This window comes from Odocoileus virginianus, chromosome 2, assembly GCF_023699985.2.
Source record: "Odocoileus virginianus isolate 20LAN1187 ecotype Illinois chromosome 2, Ovbor_1.2, whole genome shotgun sequence".
NCBI classification, from domain to species: Eukaryota; Metazoa; Chordata; class Mammalia; order Artiodactyla; family Cervidae; genus Odocoileus; species Odocoileus virginianus.
Window position 1 is genome coordinate 64,407,816 of NC_069675.1, and position 17,669 is coordinate 64,425,484.

At 40.3% G+C, this 17,669-nt stretch overlaps 1 protein-coding gene across 11 annotated transcripts in view; it reads right to left on the reverse strand.

Moving 5' to 3' along the window:
* Positions 1-17,669, reverse strand: part of AAK1 (AP2 associated kinase 1) — a 173,285-nt gene that overhangs the window by 10,977 nt on the left and 144,639 nt on the right. For 4 of the 11 annotated variants that reach the window (XM_070480547.1, XM_070480538.1, XM_070480530.1 and 1 more), the window contains 4 exons: positions 13,663-13,764; positions 12,503-12,604; positions 11,025-11,135; positions 9,306-9,416 (listed from right to left, as the gene is read on the reverse strand). The exons of 4 other annotated variants lie outside the window; for them this stretch is intronic. In XM_070480547.1, coding sequence (XP_070336648.1) covers positions 9,306-9,416; positions 11,025-11,135; positions 12,503-12,604; positions 13,663-13,764 — 426 coding nt within the window. Of the gene's footprint in view, positions 1-303; positions 8,386-9,305; positions 9,417-11,024; positions 11,136-12,502; positions 12,605-13,662; positions 13,765-17,669 lie in introns of those variants that run through there. 3 more of the 11 variants (XM_070480591.1, XM_070480588.1, XM_070480553.1) reach the window with 2 other exon arrangements.

The following is a 17,669-nucleotide window of genomic DNA, read 5'->3' on the forward strand; positions in this document are numbered from 1 at the left end:
TTAGCAAGAGGGCAGGAAAAAGGCATATGTAACTAAGCAAGAAGAATCCAGAGAAAAGGGTGATTGGGGGCAGAGGTATCATGTTATCATGGGTTTCCCAACCCACCAGGGGAAGAAGTTACAGGTACCATGATTTGGATTCTATAGATGACTCAGAACCTCTGTACAGAGGTAATTCAATCATCCTCTCCCCACATTACCCTCTCCCCTTCTATGCAAACCATTAGGTAGTAGAAACATCTGCAAACGATTTTCCCCTGCTAAAGTTTCTGCTTGAATTAAGCACACAGAACACAGCAGAAGCAGCATCAAAATCAATTTATTGGGAAACCAGTTACTCAGAAACATTACATTGTAAAGAGATGTAGAGAGCGATCTGAACATTTTAGGAGATATTGTACAAAAATACTATGTTTCTCTGAATCCTGTAATTTTTTTAGCAGTACTTATTTATTTTAGTGCTTCTTTTTAAACAGTTCTGACCTTAAGTATTATTTTTGGAAACAAATGTCCCCCCCGCCCCACCCCTTCTCTTTCTAAACTGTGAATGTATTTGGTAAATTCCAATTTAGGGAGTCTTTAAGTTAAACTCTGTACTGGTGCCAAAAGACTTTCTGAATAGTTTTTGAAGAGGATAAATGTTTCCTATAACTGTAACTTTGATATGTGCACCTACATATTAGTCAGGGAACAGGAAATAAATGGAATACCTTCTCCCTTGCAATATATGTGGAGGGACATAACTCTGACTTCTCAAGCAAGCATACTGATATTAGATCTGTCACAGTGATCCCCAGATGATGGTATCTGGGAGGAAATTCAAAATGCAACAGGGCAGGGAAGTTTTCCAAAATAAGATCTGTTAAGCAAAGTGCTAGGAACCACCCCTTCCAAACTCCTTGAACCACTTTCTAACATAGTATCAGTCGGACAAAGTTTTTAGTTCTCAAAACTAAGGCATGGCGTCTCATCTCCGAAAACAACCCTAAGTGCTGATGCAGTTCTGTGGGAGAGCAATATATCTTAGGAAAGAACTGACACAGTTAGTCAAGCCAATGATGAACTCTGGCCACCATATGGACCAATAATGAAAATGAGCACTAGTTTGACTGGAGCTAGTTTTGGGGAAACTTTAATGGAATGCAGTCACATCAAACTGTAAGCACAAACCTCCAAAAAGCAGTTTGCTATAGAACATGGGGCGTCTTGGATGCCTGCAGAATTAGATGACATTTTGAGAGCTGGAAGGTACCAAGTAGGGGTGCCCATGTCCAGAGTTGGAGAGGCTGGAAGGGCATTCCTAGCCTATATAAACTATTTATGTTAAAAAGCGAGTTCTTGGTCAAGTCAACTGTAAATCTGCTAACTTCGAGCATATTCTATGACTTTATAGTGAATAATAGGAAAATCATACCTAAAGGTTGCAACAACTTTTTAAAAATGTACAGTCACAAAAATACTATAACATTAAGTCTGACAGGAGAACTAGTCTCCAGTTCTTCAAAACAAGACCAGATCTATTTGATCTCTGAGCATGAATCTGCTCTACAGGATTGGAAAAGTACATTTAAAGGATTCTCCTGAAAAGGCTAGATCTGTTAACCTTTCCATTCTTTTTAGAGGAGGTGCAGTATGACCAAGGCTGAGAGCAACTGCCCTTTGCAACTCTCCAAGCCTGGCATTCTGGAGACCAGAGACACGCGGTGGGTATGGGGTGCGCAGACATCCACATCCCCGCAGGGAATTTTGGTGGTGGCAGCACAAGAAACAAAGCAGTCAAGAGAAGGAGGAATTCTAAATAACTGTAAACAGAAGACAGACATTAAATCTTGTTGGCGGTTAGAGGGTTTCATTTTTTTTTCCTTAATATGAATGTGTTATTGTAGGAAGGGAAAGCAAGTGCTTCCAGGGTGAACAGTCCTTATATGTGAAGATAGCCTTGTACTGTGAGAAAAACATGTTGGAAGCCATCTGCCTATGAGCGATGAAAGATTTACACTAATTTAACCTCAGTGTCTTGGCCCATTTCCTTTGCAAACCAATGGCTATGCATAGCAGATGCCCTGTGACCATAAAACTCAAAAAGGTAGCCAGTTGTTCTTGTGGTGTGGGGTGATGGGGCGGGGTGGCTGAGCTAAACCCCAGGACCTCACAGGGTCAGGGTCTCCCTTATCAAGCATAAGGATCCTCCTTACCATGAAGTTTAAGGTGGGGCATTTTGTTCTAATTCTCTCAAATTAAGTCATGTCTCTCTCTCTCTCTTTTTTGGTTTAGCACATTAAATTAAGCAAGAAGTCAAAATACACTTCTTTTTCTTGCTTTGATGTAGGGACTATATGAGAGGTTAAGGTTCCAATGCTTCCACCAGGGATAACTCCATTTTAGTCTATTTTGAGGCTTCAAACTACATCAATTTCAGTAAAGAGCTTATATGCTTTGAAGGAAAGGCATATCCCCAAGTATCTGATGATTTTGCAAAGACTCTCACCAATTCCCTCTTAATTTCCCAAGCAACTCAAAGTGCTGAATGATTTAGAATAGGTTACCCCTGGGAATTTTATCTGATGGACACAGTGAAGGCCAGTGTTCCCTTAAAAAAGAAAAATCGAAATCTGAAGACCGCAATTTCAGGCTGGATCTTCCTGAGAGCCATATACTATAGGTGACCAGAATTTCACTTTCTCCCATACTATAAAGTGAAATAACAATTAGAAGAAGCATCAGAGACATACTTCTTGCCCTAAACTGGAAATGAAGACTTGAGGGTATTGGAAAACCTTCTTATTCAGTTAGTTAGCAAATAGCAAAATACATCCCTTCCCAAGAACTTCAGAAATGCAGCACCAAATGAAATCTACACTCTTTCAGAGTTGAATCAGGGAATCAGGAGAATGTACTTCAAAAGCACAATTTCCATGACCTTTTGCTTAGATAATAAGATCAAGCATTTGGTTCTACCATATGCTGTGGAGTTGCACTAAAACCCACGCCTGGGAGCCAACACTGGCTAGAGATGCTGTTTCTCTCAAGCCAATGGAGCAATTAAATGACAGAGATTTCTCCTTGGGCATAAAACTGCTGTTGCCAACACAAAATGTTTAATTAAATTGGCCTGGGTGCATCAAAGATTAAATTCAAGGATGGTAGCTGCAAATATGTGCTCCTTTTTACAACTCTACGTCTGGTCATATCAAATGCAGGCTCACAGGGGTTTTCATCTCCATGACCGCAGGTGAAGCCAGGGTAGCCAGGACTCATTACAACGTCCTCGGCACATCTCTCAGATGTGTCTGCATAGTACTCGTGCACAGGTGCTTACCGTCACTCAAGAATGTGTTTAAATCCTTTTTGTAAAAGTGGGTTTTCAGATCAGGAAAGAGCAGTTATTGTAGGTTATTTATAGCTCTGAACATCATGCTCCCCGTTGAACAGATAAAAGTCTTTATTTTTCTGTATGTTTACATAAGAAATTTGTTTACAGACTTGTTTTTTTATACAATACTTGCGTAGCAATGTTCTAATTTCACATTTTTTACTGTATAAGATAGCTTCGTGTACCTCTGTTTGTTTTGTCTTCTTGGGGAGGACAAGAAAAAAGTCTATGGTAAATACACATACACTTGACGAGGGGGGTGTGCAACAGGGCAGAGGAGACTCCCAGGGAAAGAGTGAACTGGGGCCACTACATCAGAGTGGGAACCAAGGCGACACCTTCCATTCTAGCAACACCACCAGTTGGTAATTCTGCATAGATCAGCTCTGACCCAGAACCTCTCTCCCTGATCATCATGAAAGGAAACCCAAGAGGAACAAACTAGTATCATGTTACAGTTACTTGAAATGGAGGCCATCTGGGATTCATTCTGACTCAAGAAATCCAAGCACATTCAGCTCCAGAAGCATTACTAGTGGGGAAAAGGAAAAGGCTAACTTTGTGTTGGTAAACTAGTCTCTTGAGAGGAATAAAAGATAGCTTTGTAATATCTGGAGTGTTTCAGCAAAGGTACCATGTTAAATATCCATCTAACAATTTCTCTATCTGGCAGCCTCTGATTAGCTGAATTCAATACTTTGGGGGCAATCCTGTCATTTTTATCTCCAAGCTTTAAGTGCATGGCTACAGAATGCTGAATCTTACAGACTGAGAAAGTTAAAGACTCCTGGAACTACAGATAAACATCAGCATGGGAGACTTTGTTTTGGCCCAAGGTATCTATAGGGTGTGTATCCTGTTAGCTGACTTCATAGGCTTCCATACCGCTGGGCTGAGGTCAACCCCAAAAGTCACCTCCTTCCCCCGGCACTGCTGAATGTAGAACTGTTCCTGACCTGGGGGGAAAGCTGTGTTGGTTTGAATCTTTTATTTGTCAGGGGAGCTCCCCAAAAAGATCAGAAACAAAACTAATAGTTCATCTTGAGAAAAACAAGTTCTCTCCTGGGTTTGTTCCCCTATAATTATTAGCAATCCAAATTCCATAATTCTCACTTGGGAAGAGGCAAGTCCAGTATCCAATGACATTAAACAAACTGACAACCTCTTTCAGAGGTATTATAAAACCCACAGTTTCAATTTTCTACGCCATACTAAAGACAGGCAAAATCACACAAGTTCTTTTATTCAGAATATTAAAGAAATTAAGACTGATTGTTGTCACAGTCCATTATAAGGTCCTCTCTGGGAATTTTCAGTGGATTATTCTTCAAACTATCTTCCATTGTAACCACTCTTCAGTGTAGGGGAGTGGTTTTGCCTTTTTGGAAACATCAAATGTTACTTAGAACCAAGAGTGGTGAAAAAAGATCACCAGAAAGGGCATACATTCAGATGCTGAAAGTGATACTAATTAGATAATAATACAACTGATTTTCTTATATTTTTAACATAAATGGTGGTAGCATAATTAAAATAAGTATTATTTTCCCAAGTAAAACTAGATGCCTTTGAAGGGAACACTCAATTAGATGTCACAATTTTGATATGTCTGCTAAAGAAATCACTAACTATAATCATATTCACAAGTGTCCATTTAAACCTTATCTCCTCTGAGGCCTGTGTTTTCACTAGGACTTGAATTTGGTGATCTAGTTATCTGAATGCTATAAAGGGGAAAAAAAAACAAACCCCAATTTGTGATGTTTTCTGGTTCAGTTACTATTTTGCACAGTTGGAATAAAAGCAAACCAGAAACACATGCCTACAGTATTTGTCCATTTTAAAATAGCAGATCCTTAATTACACAGTTTACAATAATTGAAATCTGATGCTGTTGGAATAGGTAGATGCATGTGTGTAGTATTAAAAAAAGGAAAATCTATGTCCAACATTCTGTGATGACTTAGGGGTCTCTTCAGATAACCAAGAGAGCAACCCGGGTTAGCGAAAGCCTATTATAATTTTCTAAAATATAAATACTACTATAGTAATAGTAAGAGCTACGGAAGATAACTGAAGGACATCAGGATTATCTAAATCCTTCACAGTCCTCCTAAAGCATCATAATAAACACTGAGAACCCTAGAATTCTACAATCTTAAAACCATCTGGTCCAAAGTCATCACTGTAGTAAGGAGCAGCAGCTCTAAGAAGTGAAGCTCCTGCTGAAGGCCACTGGGCCAGGGACCAGCAAAGGCCAGGAGGAGCTCCCAGGCGGCCTCTCCTGCCCGGATCTCTTCTCCCACCACCCACATCTATGAAATGAAGTGGATGAACTAGAATAATCTCTAAGGTCCCTCTTGGAGCTCAGTCTACAGTTCCAAAGTTCTATCAATTATTAGCACACTATGCTCATCTCAAAAAAACCCTTTTAACTCAGGGATGGTGCTATAAACGAAAAGAGGCCCCATTTATTGAGTCACTCACATGTTTTCTTTAACAGAAAAATAGTTCTATCCTTTGAAGCCTTACTCCTAAAGAACAAACTCAAGATAATGTCATGTCATTATCCCCCCTCAAGCTTCCTTCCTCCACCCAGTCTCTGGTTTCTACTCTGTTCACTTTCATTAACATTCTCTATTAAGCTTTATTGAGCCAGATGACTAGATAATACATCTCAATGTAATTATGGGTAATACATGAAAAGGACAATTGAGAGACACCTAACTTCGAAACTGTACTCTTCGTGGCTTCAATTACATTGGGAAGCTAGATATTTCACTGTATTGCTAACATGTATGTATGGGAAAAAATCAGGTTGGAAAACATAGGCATAAAACATTATTCTTATTTAAAAATAAACTATCTCCTTCATTAGTTTACATATTCTATGTCTGGGAAAAAGAACACCACTTTGATCTTCAGTAATAATCCTGTCCATAAAAGGGACAAGTCCCATTTTCACTGTCCAATCAAGGAGAGCTTTTCAAGCATATCTTTTTTAACTCTCAGTAGGAAGGTTGTACCTCCCTCAATTCTGGGAATGATTCATTATCCTAACAGAGGCCTGTACGTCATGCATCTAGTTTCAGCTGGCATGGAAGTACTTAAAGTCAGAAGGAAAACTGAAAAGTTCTGACTTTTCCTCTGCTGCCTTTCAAAGGCTTTTGAAGCTTGACCTCTGGGGTCAAAGCTTGACCTCTAAGGTACAGTATGTTGCAGGCTATTGTTGCTGTTCAGCTTTTTTTCCCTCTTAAAGTGCAAACATGAGGAAACAGGAACAAAGGTACGAGACAGGGAAACAAGCAACTGGACCTGGAATTTTATTCATACAAATCTGATCAGCTAAGAGGTTCCCTTTTGACTGTGGAAATGGCACTCTAGGAAGAGAACCAAATGCGGTTCTCTGTGCCCACTTCTTTTCAAAGGGTGATTTTATAAAACTGTTTTGCATGTAAGGAAAAAAATATACTTTAGTGAGGAAGGACATGTACAGAGGGTGATCATGAGGCATGTTGTCACGTCAGTGCAGGGACCTTTATTTATTTTATGAACAATATTCTAAGGTTAGTGAGAAACTGCTTTGTTTTGTTTTTTAATCTAAGAAGCCAAGGAAAACCAACTGAACATATTTCACTGGCTGTATCCTTCAGTTCAAACATCAGAGAGAAAGAAAGGTAAGTAGCCAGAGTCAAATTGTGCCTAGTGTGTCTGCATACTTATTTCTGATTATCTGAAAATAAACAACATGCTTATTCTACAAAGACAGAGGACCTGCTGAAAGCTTATAGCAACACACAAGTCTATTCAAAATGATTCCGTATGTTACACTGTAGGGTTGCCATGTAGTTAGTTATACAAGGGAAAGAGATCAAAACCCTGTACAGACACCTGATATCGGACTTGAAATGCCAAGTGGAAACAGAACTATTCAGTGTCTTCATTTATACACAATTTACAATATTTGATTCAAAATAAAAATCACAAGAAAAATACATCTGTTTCTGCTACAATTCCTTCCCTTCCCTCATCCACCCCCCAGTGAAAAGTCTTCTAATAAAAGGTATCATATTACCATATTGTCTTGTTTTGGTCTAATTCTGAGATCCCGGCTTGAGATAGTTAAACACTAAAAGGAATGGCAATACTTGGAATTTATATAATATACACATTTTATCCAAGGATCTCAAGTACTTGCGGTCACGTCTCCAGATCTGAGAAATCACGGTTCAGTGGAAGCCAGAATGCTGGAAGGATGCTGGGCAGGTTGCATGGGGTGTAAAATCCCTTGGCTAAGTCTATGATCAAACAAGGTCAGAGCTGGTTGACTAGAGTTGGGCTCAATTTCTCTTTCCGGACATAAACCATCAGTCAGTTTTACCCTCTCTTAAACCACACACCCATCTCTAGGTTATTGCCTAGAGTCAAGACCAACTGAAGAAGCCATGTCCTCAGGATAATGCAGCAGGATAGAAAAGCAAAAACAGAGAAACACATTCATCAGCATCTGGCCAGAGGAGATGGGGTTGGGAGGATCGATTTGGGAGGCCATTCCTAGCAAGAATGAGACAAAGGTGTCAGTTCACTAGTTTCAGTTACAGTTAAGCTTGTGGAGTCGATTCCGGCAGAGGTGAAGCTCATGGCATCTAGCGCTTGATGTAAGATAATGCTACTGAAGAAGGGTAATGAGGAAACACAGCAAACTAACAGAGAGGAACTGGCCAAAGAGTATCTGGAGGGCCAAAGTGATTTTCTTTCCTTATCATTTCTATGGGAGAAGGCAAGGGATAGAAGATCAGGGCTAGAGGGCCCCTTATTTGCAGATTTAAAAAAAAAAATCATTTTCTTATAACTCCGTAATGAAAATGTGTATTACGGTATGAAGGTTACAGAACTGCATCTGCTACTGGGTCACGGCTACAGGTCTATGAGCTGATCCACCAGCAGCAAAGACCTGGCTAGGTTGGGAAGACTGGACTCAGAGCTCCCACTGCTGTTTCTAGAGTGCCCACCTGGAAGTGGAGAGATAGGAATTCAGTACAAAACACATAGGGTTAAGGTTTAGATGTGCAGAATAAGCGAAGGAGAAAAAAAACAAACTAAAACAAAAAAATCCTGGAAAAGCAACAATTTACATTTTGAAAACTTACATGTTAATTTTTAAACATATAAATTAGTTATCCACCACCTCCCACCAAAAGTTTAGGCACTGTGTGCATACCACACTGTAGGCAGGAGATCTTGCAAAGAGCATGCTATTTTCAAATGAGTATCTATTTTGCCTGAGAACTGCTGGCTGTACATAATTTCCAGATAATATCAACTCACTTCCCTGATAATGTAAAAATCAGTAATTTTTGATTTGGGGAGGAAGTAGTTACTAAGGCTACTGCAATAAAAACATGCCTTAAGAATACATAGATGGCCTTATGGCAATTCAGTGCTTTATGGCATGTTCAAATGATTTTAACTGAACAAAGAGGGGAAAAAGGATACTCCACAAATGTCTAAAAGGTGCAAAATGGTGTCAAAGCATCATTATTAATCTCTTTGGGAAGAGTATTTATCACAGATTCTTATAATTATGATAAAAAATGTTCAGTTCATTTTTTTATATAGAACTTCAGGTGTCCATTTACTGAAGATCACTATTTTTAGCTTGATACTTTGTAAAAAACCAGCTTTTAGTCAAACTATTAAATACTTTCCTTCTCTCTAAATAAATATCACTGTCATGCTTTAAGATATCTATATTAGTATCTTTATGTGTACTTCCATCTATCTATACTGGTCCAGCCCACAATGATTGTTATTACCCCCAAATTCTTTCATTAAGTGTTAATGCTTTCCCCCCTTTCTACATTAGGCACATTCCTATTTTGAAGAGAGCTGATACCAAGCTCTTTTCTTTTCCCCAGCCTCTCTTTCTTACCTTGTGGGTTTTTGGTTATCAATACAGGAATAGGGTCAAACTCATCTTCTGCCACCTTGTCCGAGCTCTCAGGGACATCAAAACCTGAGATGAGATTACTATCTTCCGCAGCTTAATACAGAATGCAAGTACACAAGCAGAAACAACAGAGGTAGAGATCAGCAAATGAGAGAATACATTAGAGGCAACTGCACAATCACTGCTGCTTTTAAAGATGAAAATGCTTATTTTCCTGAGTTGAAATAAAAGCAGTAAAGCTGGAAAACTTGAGGAAATAGAAAAATAATGCTTTAGAGCTAGCCATGTTAAGACTTTTATAAACGAGAAGGGTTACAGGAAGAGTTCTCCCTGCCTCTATATGGTCATTAAATACAGTTATTGTGAGAGATCTCTTCAACATCAGTAATTCATAAAGGCACGGGAGTTAGTTTCATTTATCTTCTTCATTGAGCTAACAGAGGCTGGATTAACAACTTGAGAAAAACTCAAAACCAGAGATAGCAGGGAGATAATTAGTTGCCCTTTAAGAGGTATCCACTGTATGTGCTAGTGCTAAGTCACTTTGGTTGTGTCAGACTCTTTGCGAGCCTATAGACCACAGCCTGCCATATACAGACAAAACAAAATACTTCTGACAGGACTCACTGCCCTGTGATTGGGATAACAGACTTTCAAACTGATGTCCCAGGAATACTGGGGCACAAGATCGCATGCGCTGAGATTTAACACAGAAGTTTGCTAGAAATTCTTCTCCATTCTACAAGCAAGTACTAGCTGAGCACCAATTTTGCAAGTGATGCTTCTCTGTAATTATGCATCACAGCTGACACACTCCTGTCAGACATAATTGGCTAAAGAGGAAACTTCTCTCTACACGTTCTATAAAAACACAGTCATTTTAATGCTCTCAAGGATAAAAACAAAAACTCAGCTATTACCATTGCAAACTAAAGGCTAACTATTTTTCAGTCATATCAGCGAGGCTTCCTTCCTACATTTCCTTCAGAAAGGACCTAACAGCTGTTCCTTTTATATGTATTTGCTCCTTCTAGAAACCCACGTTCACTGTCTGAGCCCAGAAAGAAGTTGACTGAATGCCCATGTTCCCTGTCTGCCACTCTCACAAACCACTCAATGAACAGAACTCAATTCGAGCTATTTTTCTGTCCAGCAGAAGTTCAAATCAGTATTAACACACAAAGAAATAAAAACAGTAGACTAGAAACAGAAATCTAGTAATTAATCATGACTCCAAGGTTAACTAAAATTCAAACCTTTTCTAAGTTCAATCTTTGAGGACTGACTTTTGAGGAACAGTGCTTTTCTCTTTATTGTAATCATCACTACCAAAAAACCTGAAATCCGATTTAATGAAACAGTTTTAAGTTCTAAGGCCACCCAGTATCTAATTAGTCAGCTCGTGGACAGTCAGTCATCTCCCTGAGCTGACTACAAAGGCAAGCAGCTGTGTCTTTACGAGAAAGCATGGGATATCTGCATTAGAGGTGACTGTGAGAAAGCCACACTTACACAGTCTGCCATCTCAGCCTGATTAAATATTCTTAGTGAAAGGAACTTTAACACAGGTGCTAAGAGTACAAACTCGAGTTTTCCACTCAAGGAGGGGGTTAGAAAACTTCACTAGCAAAGACTTTTGTTAAGGGAAATTCTCTTCTCCTCTAAGGATACATGTGGGCTCAAGAAGAAGAAAGTGTTTACCTTTATGGGCTGGAGCAGAGATGGCTATGGGGGCAAACTCTTCCAGAAGGTCAGTAGTGGGATTAGAAAGCAGAGAGCAATCAATCAGGGAATCTTCCCCGGTGAGAGAATCTAAGTCCAGATTAACAGCATCCCAGGTCAGTGACGGCATTAAATGGCACACACAACAATATCACAGGTTAGGTCTTAGCTTTTTAGTTATTGCATTTATATTATACGTATGAGCCAAGGTGAGAGGAAGAAAACCAAAAGAAACATGTTAAGTACTCTGGATTTTTGTCTACAGAAACATGTATTTCTAAACTTCTCTTAACAGTAATATATATGGAAGAATTTTTTGTTTGGAGGTTACTGGTTAAGCAAGTAAATGGTTGGGATGCCAATAAAACTTTGGCAACTCAGTTCTCAGCAAATGCTGTTTGGGAAAAAGGACTTTGCAGCTAGAGTTTCACTTAAATCTTCCCTAAAAGTTCACTGAAAACATTTATTATAGGATGAGGTATCCAAGCTGACAAGAAGCGGGTTGTCCTTGGCTTATTATTAGCAGAATATGACATGATTAGACAGCACTTTCTGGAACTCAACCCAATGCCCATTCAAAAGAGAATTATCTTGTCTCTTATTAGTACTCTTTAAATCTGAATTGCTCCTCTGAGCACATGATTTTGCTTTTAGTTAAGGAACAGAGGAAAGATAAAATTCAGAGTTCCAAGTATTTCAACATATGAATTGTTTTCTGCAAAAGTTTTCTAGGAGAAAACAGCCAAGTAAGCACGAGAAAAAGAACTATGTTGTCTCCTATCTTAATTCTTTTTTAACCTGGTTGAGTTTATTCTCATATTTCCCAGACTTCTAATTGTTTCTATTCCAAGTTGGCAAAGTGGACACTTTTATCAAGGTAATTATGAAGGTTATCAAATCTCTCTTTAAGGAACTGTAGTTAAAGAATTCTACTAAGGGTGAACTTTGAAATTGGGTTAAAAGCAATGATAAAACTAGGGAAGATTTCAATTTTGCCTACAATTTAATAACAAATCATCTAGATATGATCAAAGCTCTGGGCTGGGAACAGAATGTTAACATACAGAGCATGAGTTCCCATGGACATGACAGATACTGTTGAGAGAAAGACTGCTCAGTACCCTGGGGGAGTTAGGGGTATCCTTACACCACAGATCTTTCATTAAGAAACTAGAGGGAACCTACACCAGTGAAAAAAATCTTAAGACTGAAACCAAAGAAAGCTCAGGAATCACTCTATAGAGAACACAGCCTCAAAAAGTGCTCCACGCTTTACCAAGGAAACACATCCCTCAACATCTAGAAGCTGGAGCTATAATGATGCAGAGCATCCTTGTGGGAGGAACTAACCAGGCTGAGAAATAAACAAGCCCAGGACCACTGGCTGCAGGTGGAACGGCTGACTCAGCGCTGCTGGCACTGACTAGTCCCTGCAGCTGTAGAGACTCCTGACTGACCTGTGCGGTTCGAGGTCACAGATTCCGTCTGAGATGGGAGGCGCTGAGACACTGGGGGCTCCAGTCCTGGTATCAGACTCTCAACAGCAACGTCCGCTTTTTCTTTTGTGACAGAGCATTAAGAGAGGAGAGGAAAAGGGAATCAGAAGGTTCTTGGGACGATTCTGCGAAGGCTTTCTTCTGCACCTCTCTAAAATGCCCATCTTGGGCGAGATGGAAAGCACGTTAAGATGCTTTCATTTTGTTGATTTGAGTGTCTGGGCTTCCCTGACCGAGCAGGCACTACTGTGGTTAATCATTGTGGCTAGTTTTGGTGATTCTCAGTTTTTATAAATTAAGGCAGAACGGGAGCCACCCAAGAAAACCTCTTATATGTCAGAAGACATAAGCTGAAGGCATGTTAATGTCTTCCAGGAATTGTGCTTTTCTTAAGGGATAAACTTAGGGGCAAACACGTTCTGTGTCTTGCAAAGGCAACTGGTCCATCTTGAATCCCATGCCATGATGTAGCTGGAGGTACTCTTTACCATGCGACACCCCTCAGCTGGAGGCCCATCTGAAGGGTCATGGCATTTCTGAGTTCTAGGACTTTGTGCCCCCATAGTACAGGGACTCCAGATATTTTATGGGTCTTGCCTGCCTTGTGGTTGGAGCACAAGAAAATGTAAAAGCAAGCAGATCAAGCCACCAGATCAAGATTCTACTCCTGGTGCTTCACCATGGGGCAAATGTTTTCTCAGTTATTGACACTTGGCACACATGGAGGCCTTCTAAAGAAGAATCTGCTACAGGTAAAGACCACCTCAAAACCAACTTCTTTCACAAAGCTTTTGTAATGAAATGTCAATTTCCCCACATTCCCCTTCATTCATAAGAAATTCACTCTAGAAATCTCAGTGTTTCAAGAAAGGCATAAATAACAGCACTGCCTTCTGCTGCTGGGAGGCAGAGAAAACACTCCTTTGGAGTGATAACAAGGGAAATTAACTAGCCCTGGCTTCTGGGTCAGCACAAGGCAATGCTTCAACACCAGGAGGCTTTTCAGCATTTCTACTCCTCTGCAGGGTTATTCAGTAGGGAACTGTTAACCAGTGGGTTGCCATTCTTGAAACAGACACACATATCATGCACAACAGAAGACACAGAGAGAATGACTTTACCAATTACAGCATCAGAAGTGCTACCAAAAGGATCTGTCATAGGCAAGAGGTCAGGGAGCAGAAGAGAAGTGTCAGGAGATTTGAGTCCCTCAATTAGTTTTTCTAGGTTGGGCAGAGAAGTAAAGAGAAAGCAAAAATGTAATGAGATATTCAAGTAAGCCAATCATTTACTATATCCTATGCAAACATTTGAGTGGTCAAAATTTTATATAGGTTCGGCATAAAAACAAATATTGCTAGTATCTTGTTAAAAAAAGGCTCTTAAAGTTTAAAAATGATTATTTCCCCAAATGAACTAGTCACTTTGTAAGGCATTCAAGACGCTGCCTTAGATGTGTTTGTTTTTAAATTTGCAGTATAATTTACACTGAACAAGAATACAAGTTACCAATTTTAAAAGTACAGTTTGATGAATTTTCACAAATGTACACACAAGCACCACTGAAATAATGAAGCAGAAGGTTTCCTTCACCCCAAAAAGGACCTGTGTGCCCTTCTCTGGTCAATGCCTTTCCCTGACCCCCAGGCCCTGGCAACAACTGATCTGTGTTCTGTCCTTGTAGCTTTGCTTTTTCTATCATTACCTACATAGTGTGCAGTCTTTTCTGATGTCCTTCATTTAGCATGATGCACTTGAGATTCCTCCATGTTGTGGTACACATCAGCAGTTTTGTTTTACTGCTGAGTTTTACTGTATGAATGCACTTCACTTTGTTGATTCATTCATCAGCTGATGGACTTTTGGTTATTCCCAGCTTTAGTTATTAAAAATAAAGCTGCCACAGGAATCCCTGTAGCTCAGACAGTAAACAATCCGCCTTCAGAGCAGGAGACTCGGATTCAATCCCTGGGTCAGGAAGATCCACTGGAGAAGGGAATGGCAATCCACTCCAGTATTCCTGCCTGGAGAATCCCAAGGACAGAGGAGCCTGGGGGGCTACAGTCTGTGGGGTCGTAAACAGTCGGACACAACTGAGCGACTAACACTACTACTAAAGCTGCCATAAACATACACATATGTGTTGTTGTGTGTTCATATCTCTTTCTGAGCTTAGTTTTGAATCTCTCCCCATTTTTTTGAACTTGCACTTAGAAATGGTTTATAACTCACCAAGAGAAGCAATGAAACCACACCTAGATTTAACTTCCAACAATCATTCACTGTCTGCCAACTGACAGCTTGTGACACTCCCAGTACTCATTATTAAACTGTCAAATCTTATAAAATTCACTTAAGCCTGCAGGTGGATTACTTTTGATGTCTTTTGGCTAAAGAACAAAAGGACATTAGAAGCCACCAGATTTGTCACACCTGATAACTTAATGTGTGATAACATGCACACTAAGTTTCCTTCCAAGACAACTCTTTATAGACAACTCTTTCAACAACTCCCTACCTTTTAAAAGTAGAGCATTAACTTGACACAAAATAATGAATCACAGACTCTTATAGAAAGAAAGGAATTAAGAGCTCATACTTCCTTTTAACTTATAGAGACTGAGACCACACAAATTCTATAACTTAACTAAGTAAAGACCTGTCAACAATGTTCTTTTCTACCTCAGAAATAAACTGCCATTAAAATAAAACTATCTTGGGCAATTTTCTGCATACCGGCAAAAGTAAGATGGTTTTTCCCCCAAAATCTAATTTCTCATTATTCTGAGCACTGGCTTTGGTATTATTCCCACCTAACAAGGATCTTTTATGTTAAAAAAAAAGTGATGATCTGCTTCTTTCACTTCTAGCACTCAGACTTTTGCAATCTTAAGAAGTGCCGGGTAAAAGGTAAAGAGTCTACATGTCTTGTTTGTCTTTCACCGGAGGCCTGTTTGTCTTGGCCAGTCCAGTGAGTGGGTGTGACTCTGGGGCTGTTCCTGAAACAGATCTCCTTACCTGTAAAATGCAGACATGTACCCCCCAACCTTTTCGTATTAGTCACTCAAACATCATCTCTAAGCCTTTCCCCACGCTGTCACAGTAGGAACTTTCTAGAACACTCTGATTTCACTTCTCTTACAGCCCTGAAGGCAGAGAAGGTAGATTCTTAATTTCTGATCCCCAGTTCCCGGTTCCCTCTCGTCACATCTCTGACTTTTGGCTTCATCGGAAAGGGGAGGAGAACAGAGGATTGATGGCAGAAAGGCAGGTCCTTCAACAAGAATCTAATTTTTTATTAGCCATTAGCAAAAAGCATGAGAGGGTAAAAGAATACGTGTGCACATGCGTGCATATGTGTGTTTATGGTGAGATAGTATGGGGTGGGGGTGGGTTAAATGGCCATGTTTAAGGAGGCTTCTTTATTGACCAAACCTCAAAGTAACAGGCTGTTCACACAGATAATCTGTATGGTCACTGCTACTTAAGAATATTCAAATATGGGAACTAGGGAAGGAGAAGCTGGGGTCAGAGTTAAAACTAGGCAGGAAACAAGGAGTGAGAGTCCAGGCCACAGCCTGTGCAGAAACAACTTCTTTCACTACCAGCACTCTTGCAGAGAGAGTGGGCAGTCCATTACTCAGTGCTATTATAACAAAGGTTGTCACATGCATTTGCAGAGTCCAAAGCCAAACATTCCCATTCATTATACACAAAACCCCCTGGGTTTGGGACTATTCATGCAGCTGAGAATGGACATCAGAGACCTTGAGAATGTGTGACCTGTCCAAAGTCACAGGTGGCAGAGACTGGACTTGACTTCAAATTTTCCTTCCCATGCTGCATAAAGGGTCTGCCTAGCTCCATAACCAGAGGAGGAGGACTTTTCACAGACATGGTCTCATGCACAATGGTCAAGTTATAAAAGATATGTTAACACTGGAAGGAACTTCAGGTCTTATCCAATTAGCCTTCTCATTTGCAGATGAGGAAACAGCTTCAGAAACGTGAAGCCATTTGCCTAAGATCTTCTAGCAAGTAAGTCACAGAATTAGCTAGGACTAGGACCCAGATCTTTACGTACAGAGATTCATCCTTCTGGTTTAACTAAGGCTTCAATTGCTTTAAAGTGTACAAACTCAGGATTGGCCTGGTGGTCCAATGGTTAAGAATCTGCCTACTCGAGGGTGGGATGTTTCAAGAGAACAGCATCGAAACATGTATATTATCTAGGGTGAAACAGATCACCAGCCCAGGTTGGGTGCATGAGACAAGTGCTCGGGCCTGGTGCACTGGGAAGACCCAGAGGGATCGGGTGGAGAGGGAGGTGGGAGGGGGGACCGGGATGGGGAATACATGTAAATCCATGGCTAATTCATTTCAATGTATGACAAAAACCACTGCAATGATGTAAAGTAATTCGCCTCCAACTAATAAAAATAAATGGGAAAAAAAAAAGAATCTGCCTACTAATGTGGGGAACATGGGTTCAACCCTATCAGGGAACGAAGATCCCACATGCTTCAGGGCAACTAAGCCTGTGTTCTGCAACTACTGGGCCCTCGTTCTGCAACTACTGAAGCCCACACGCCTACAGCCCATGCTCTGCAACAGCAGAAGTCACTGCTATGAGGAGCCCACACACTTCAACTGGAGGGGAGGCCCCACTCGCCACAACGAGAGAAAAAGCCTGCACAAAGCACTGAAGATGCAGCACAGCCATAAATAAAAGTGTACAGACTCCTAGAATATACATTTTAAACTGTTACCGGTCATTTCTGGTCACTGTAAATGGAGAAACTGACGAGAAATTTTAAGAGAAATTAAAAGAAAGGCTCCAGGAGGCTGACAGCCTCTAAACCACAGCCTAGACGCCTCCCAAGTGTATCAAGGTCTGGTTTTGATATCTTTCATTTTACAAATTATCGCCTTACATTTTTATAAAAACACTTTGAAGCTGTGTATTATGACAGAGGAAAGAGTAGAGGAGAGGGTGGTGAATCTAGGAAACTGTGTGGGAAGTGTTCAAAACCTTATGACCAAGCCCCACACCAGCGTGTGACTTGCCACCTAACGAACAAAGACTTCTACAGTTTTACTTGAATAATGGGAAGTGGCTTCCCTGGAA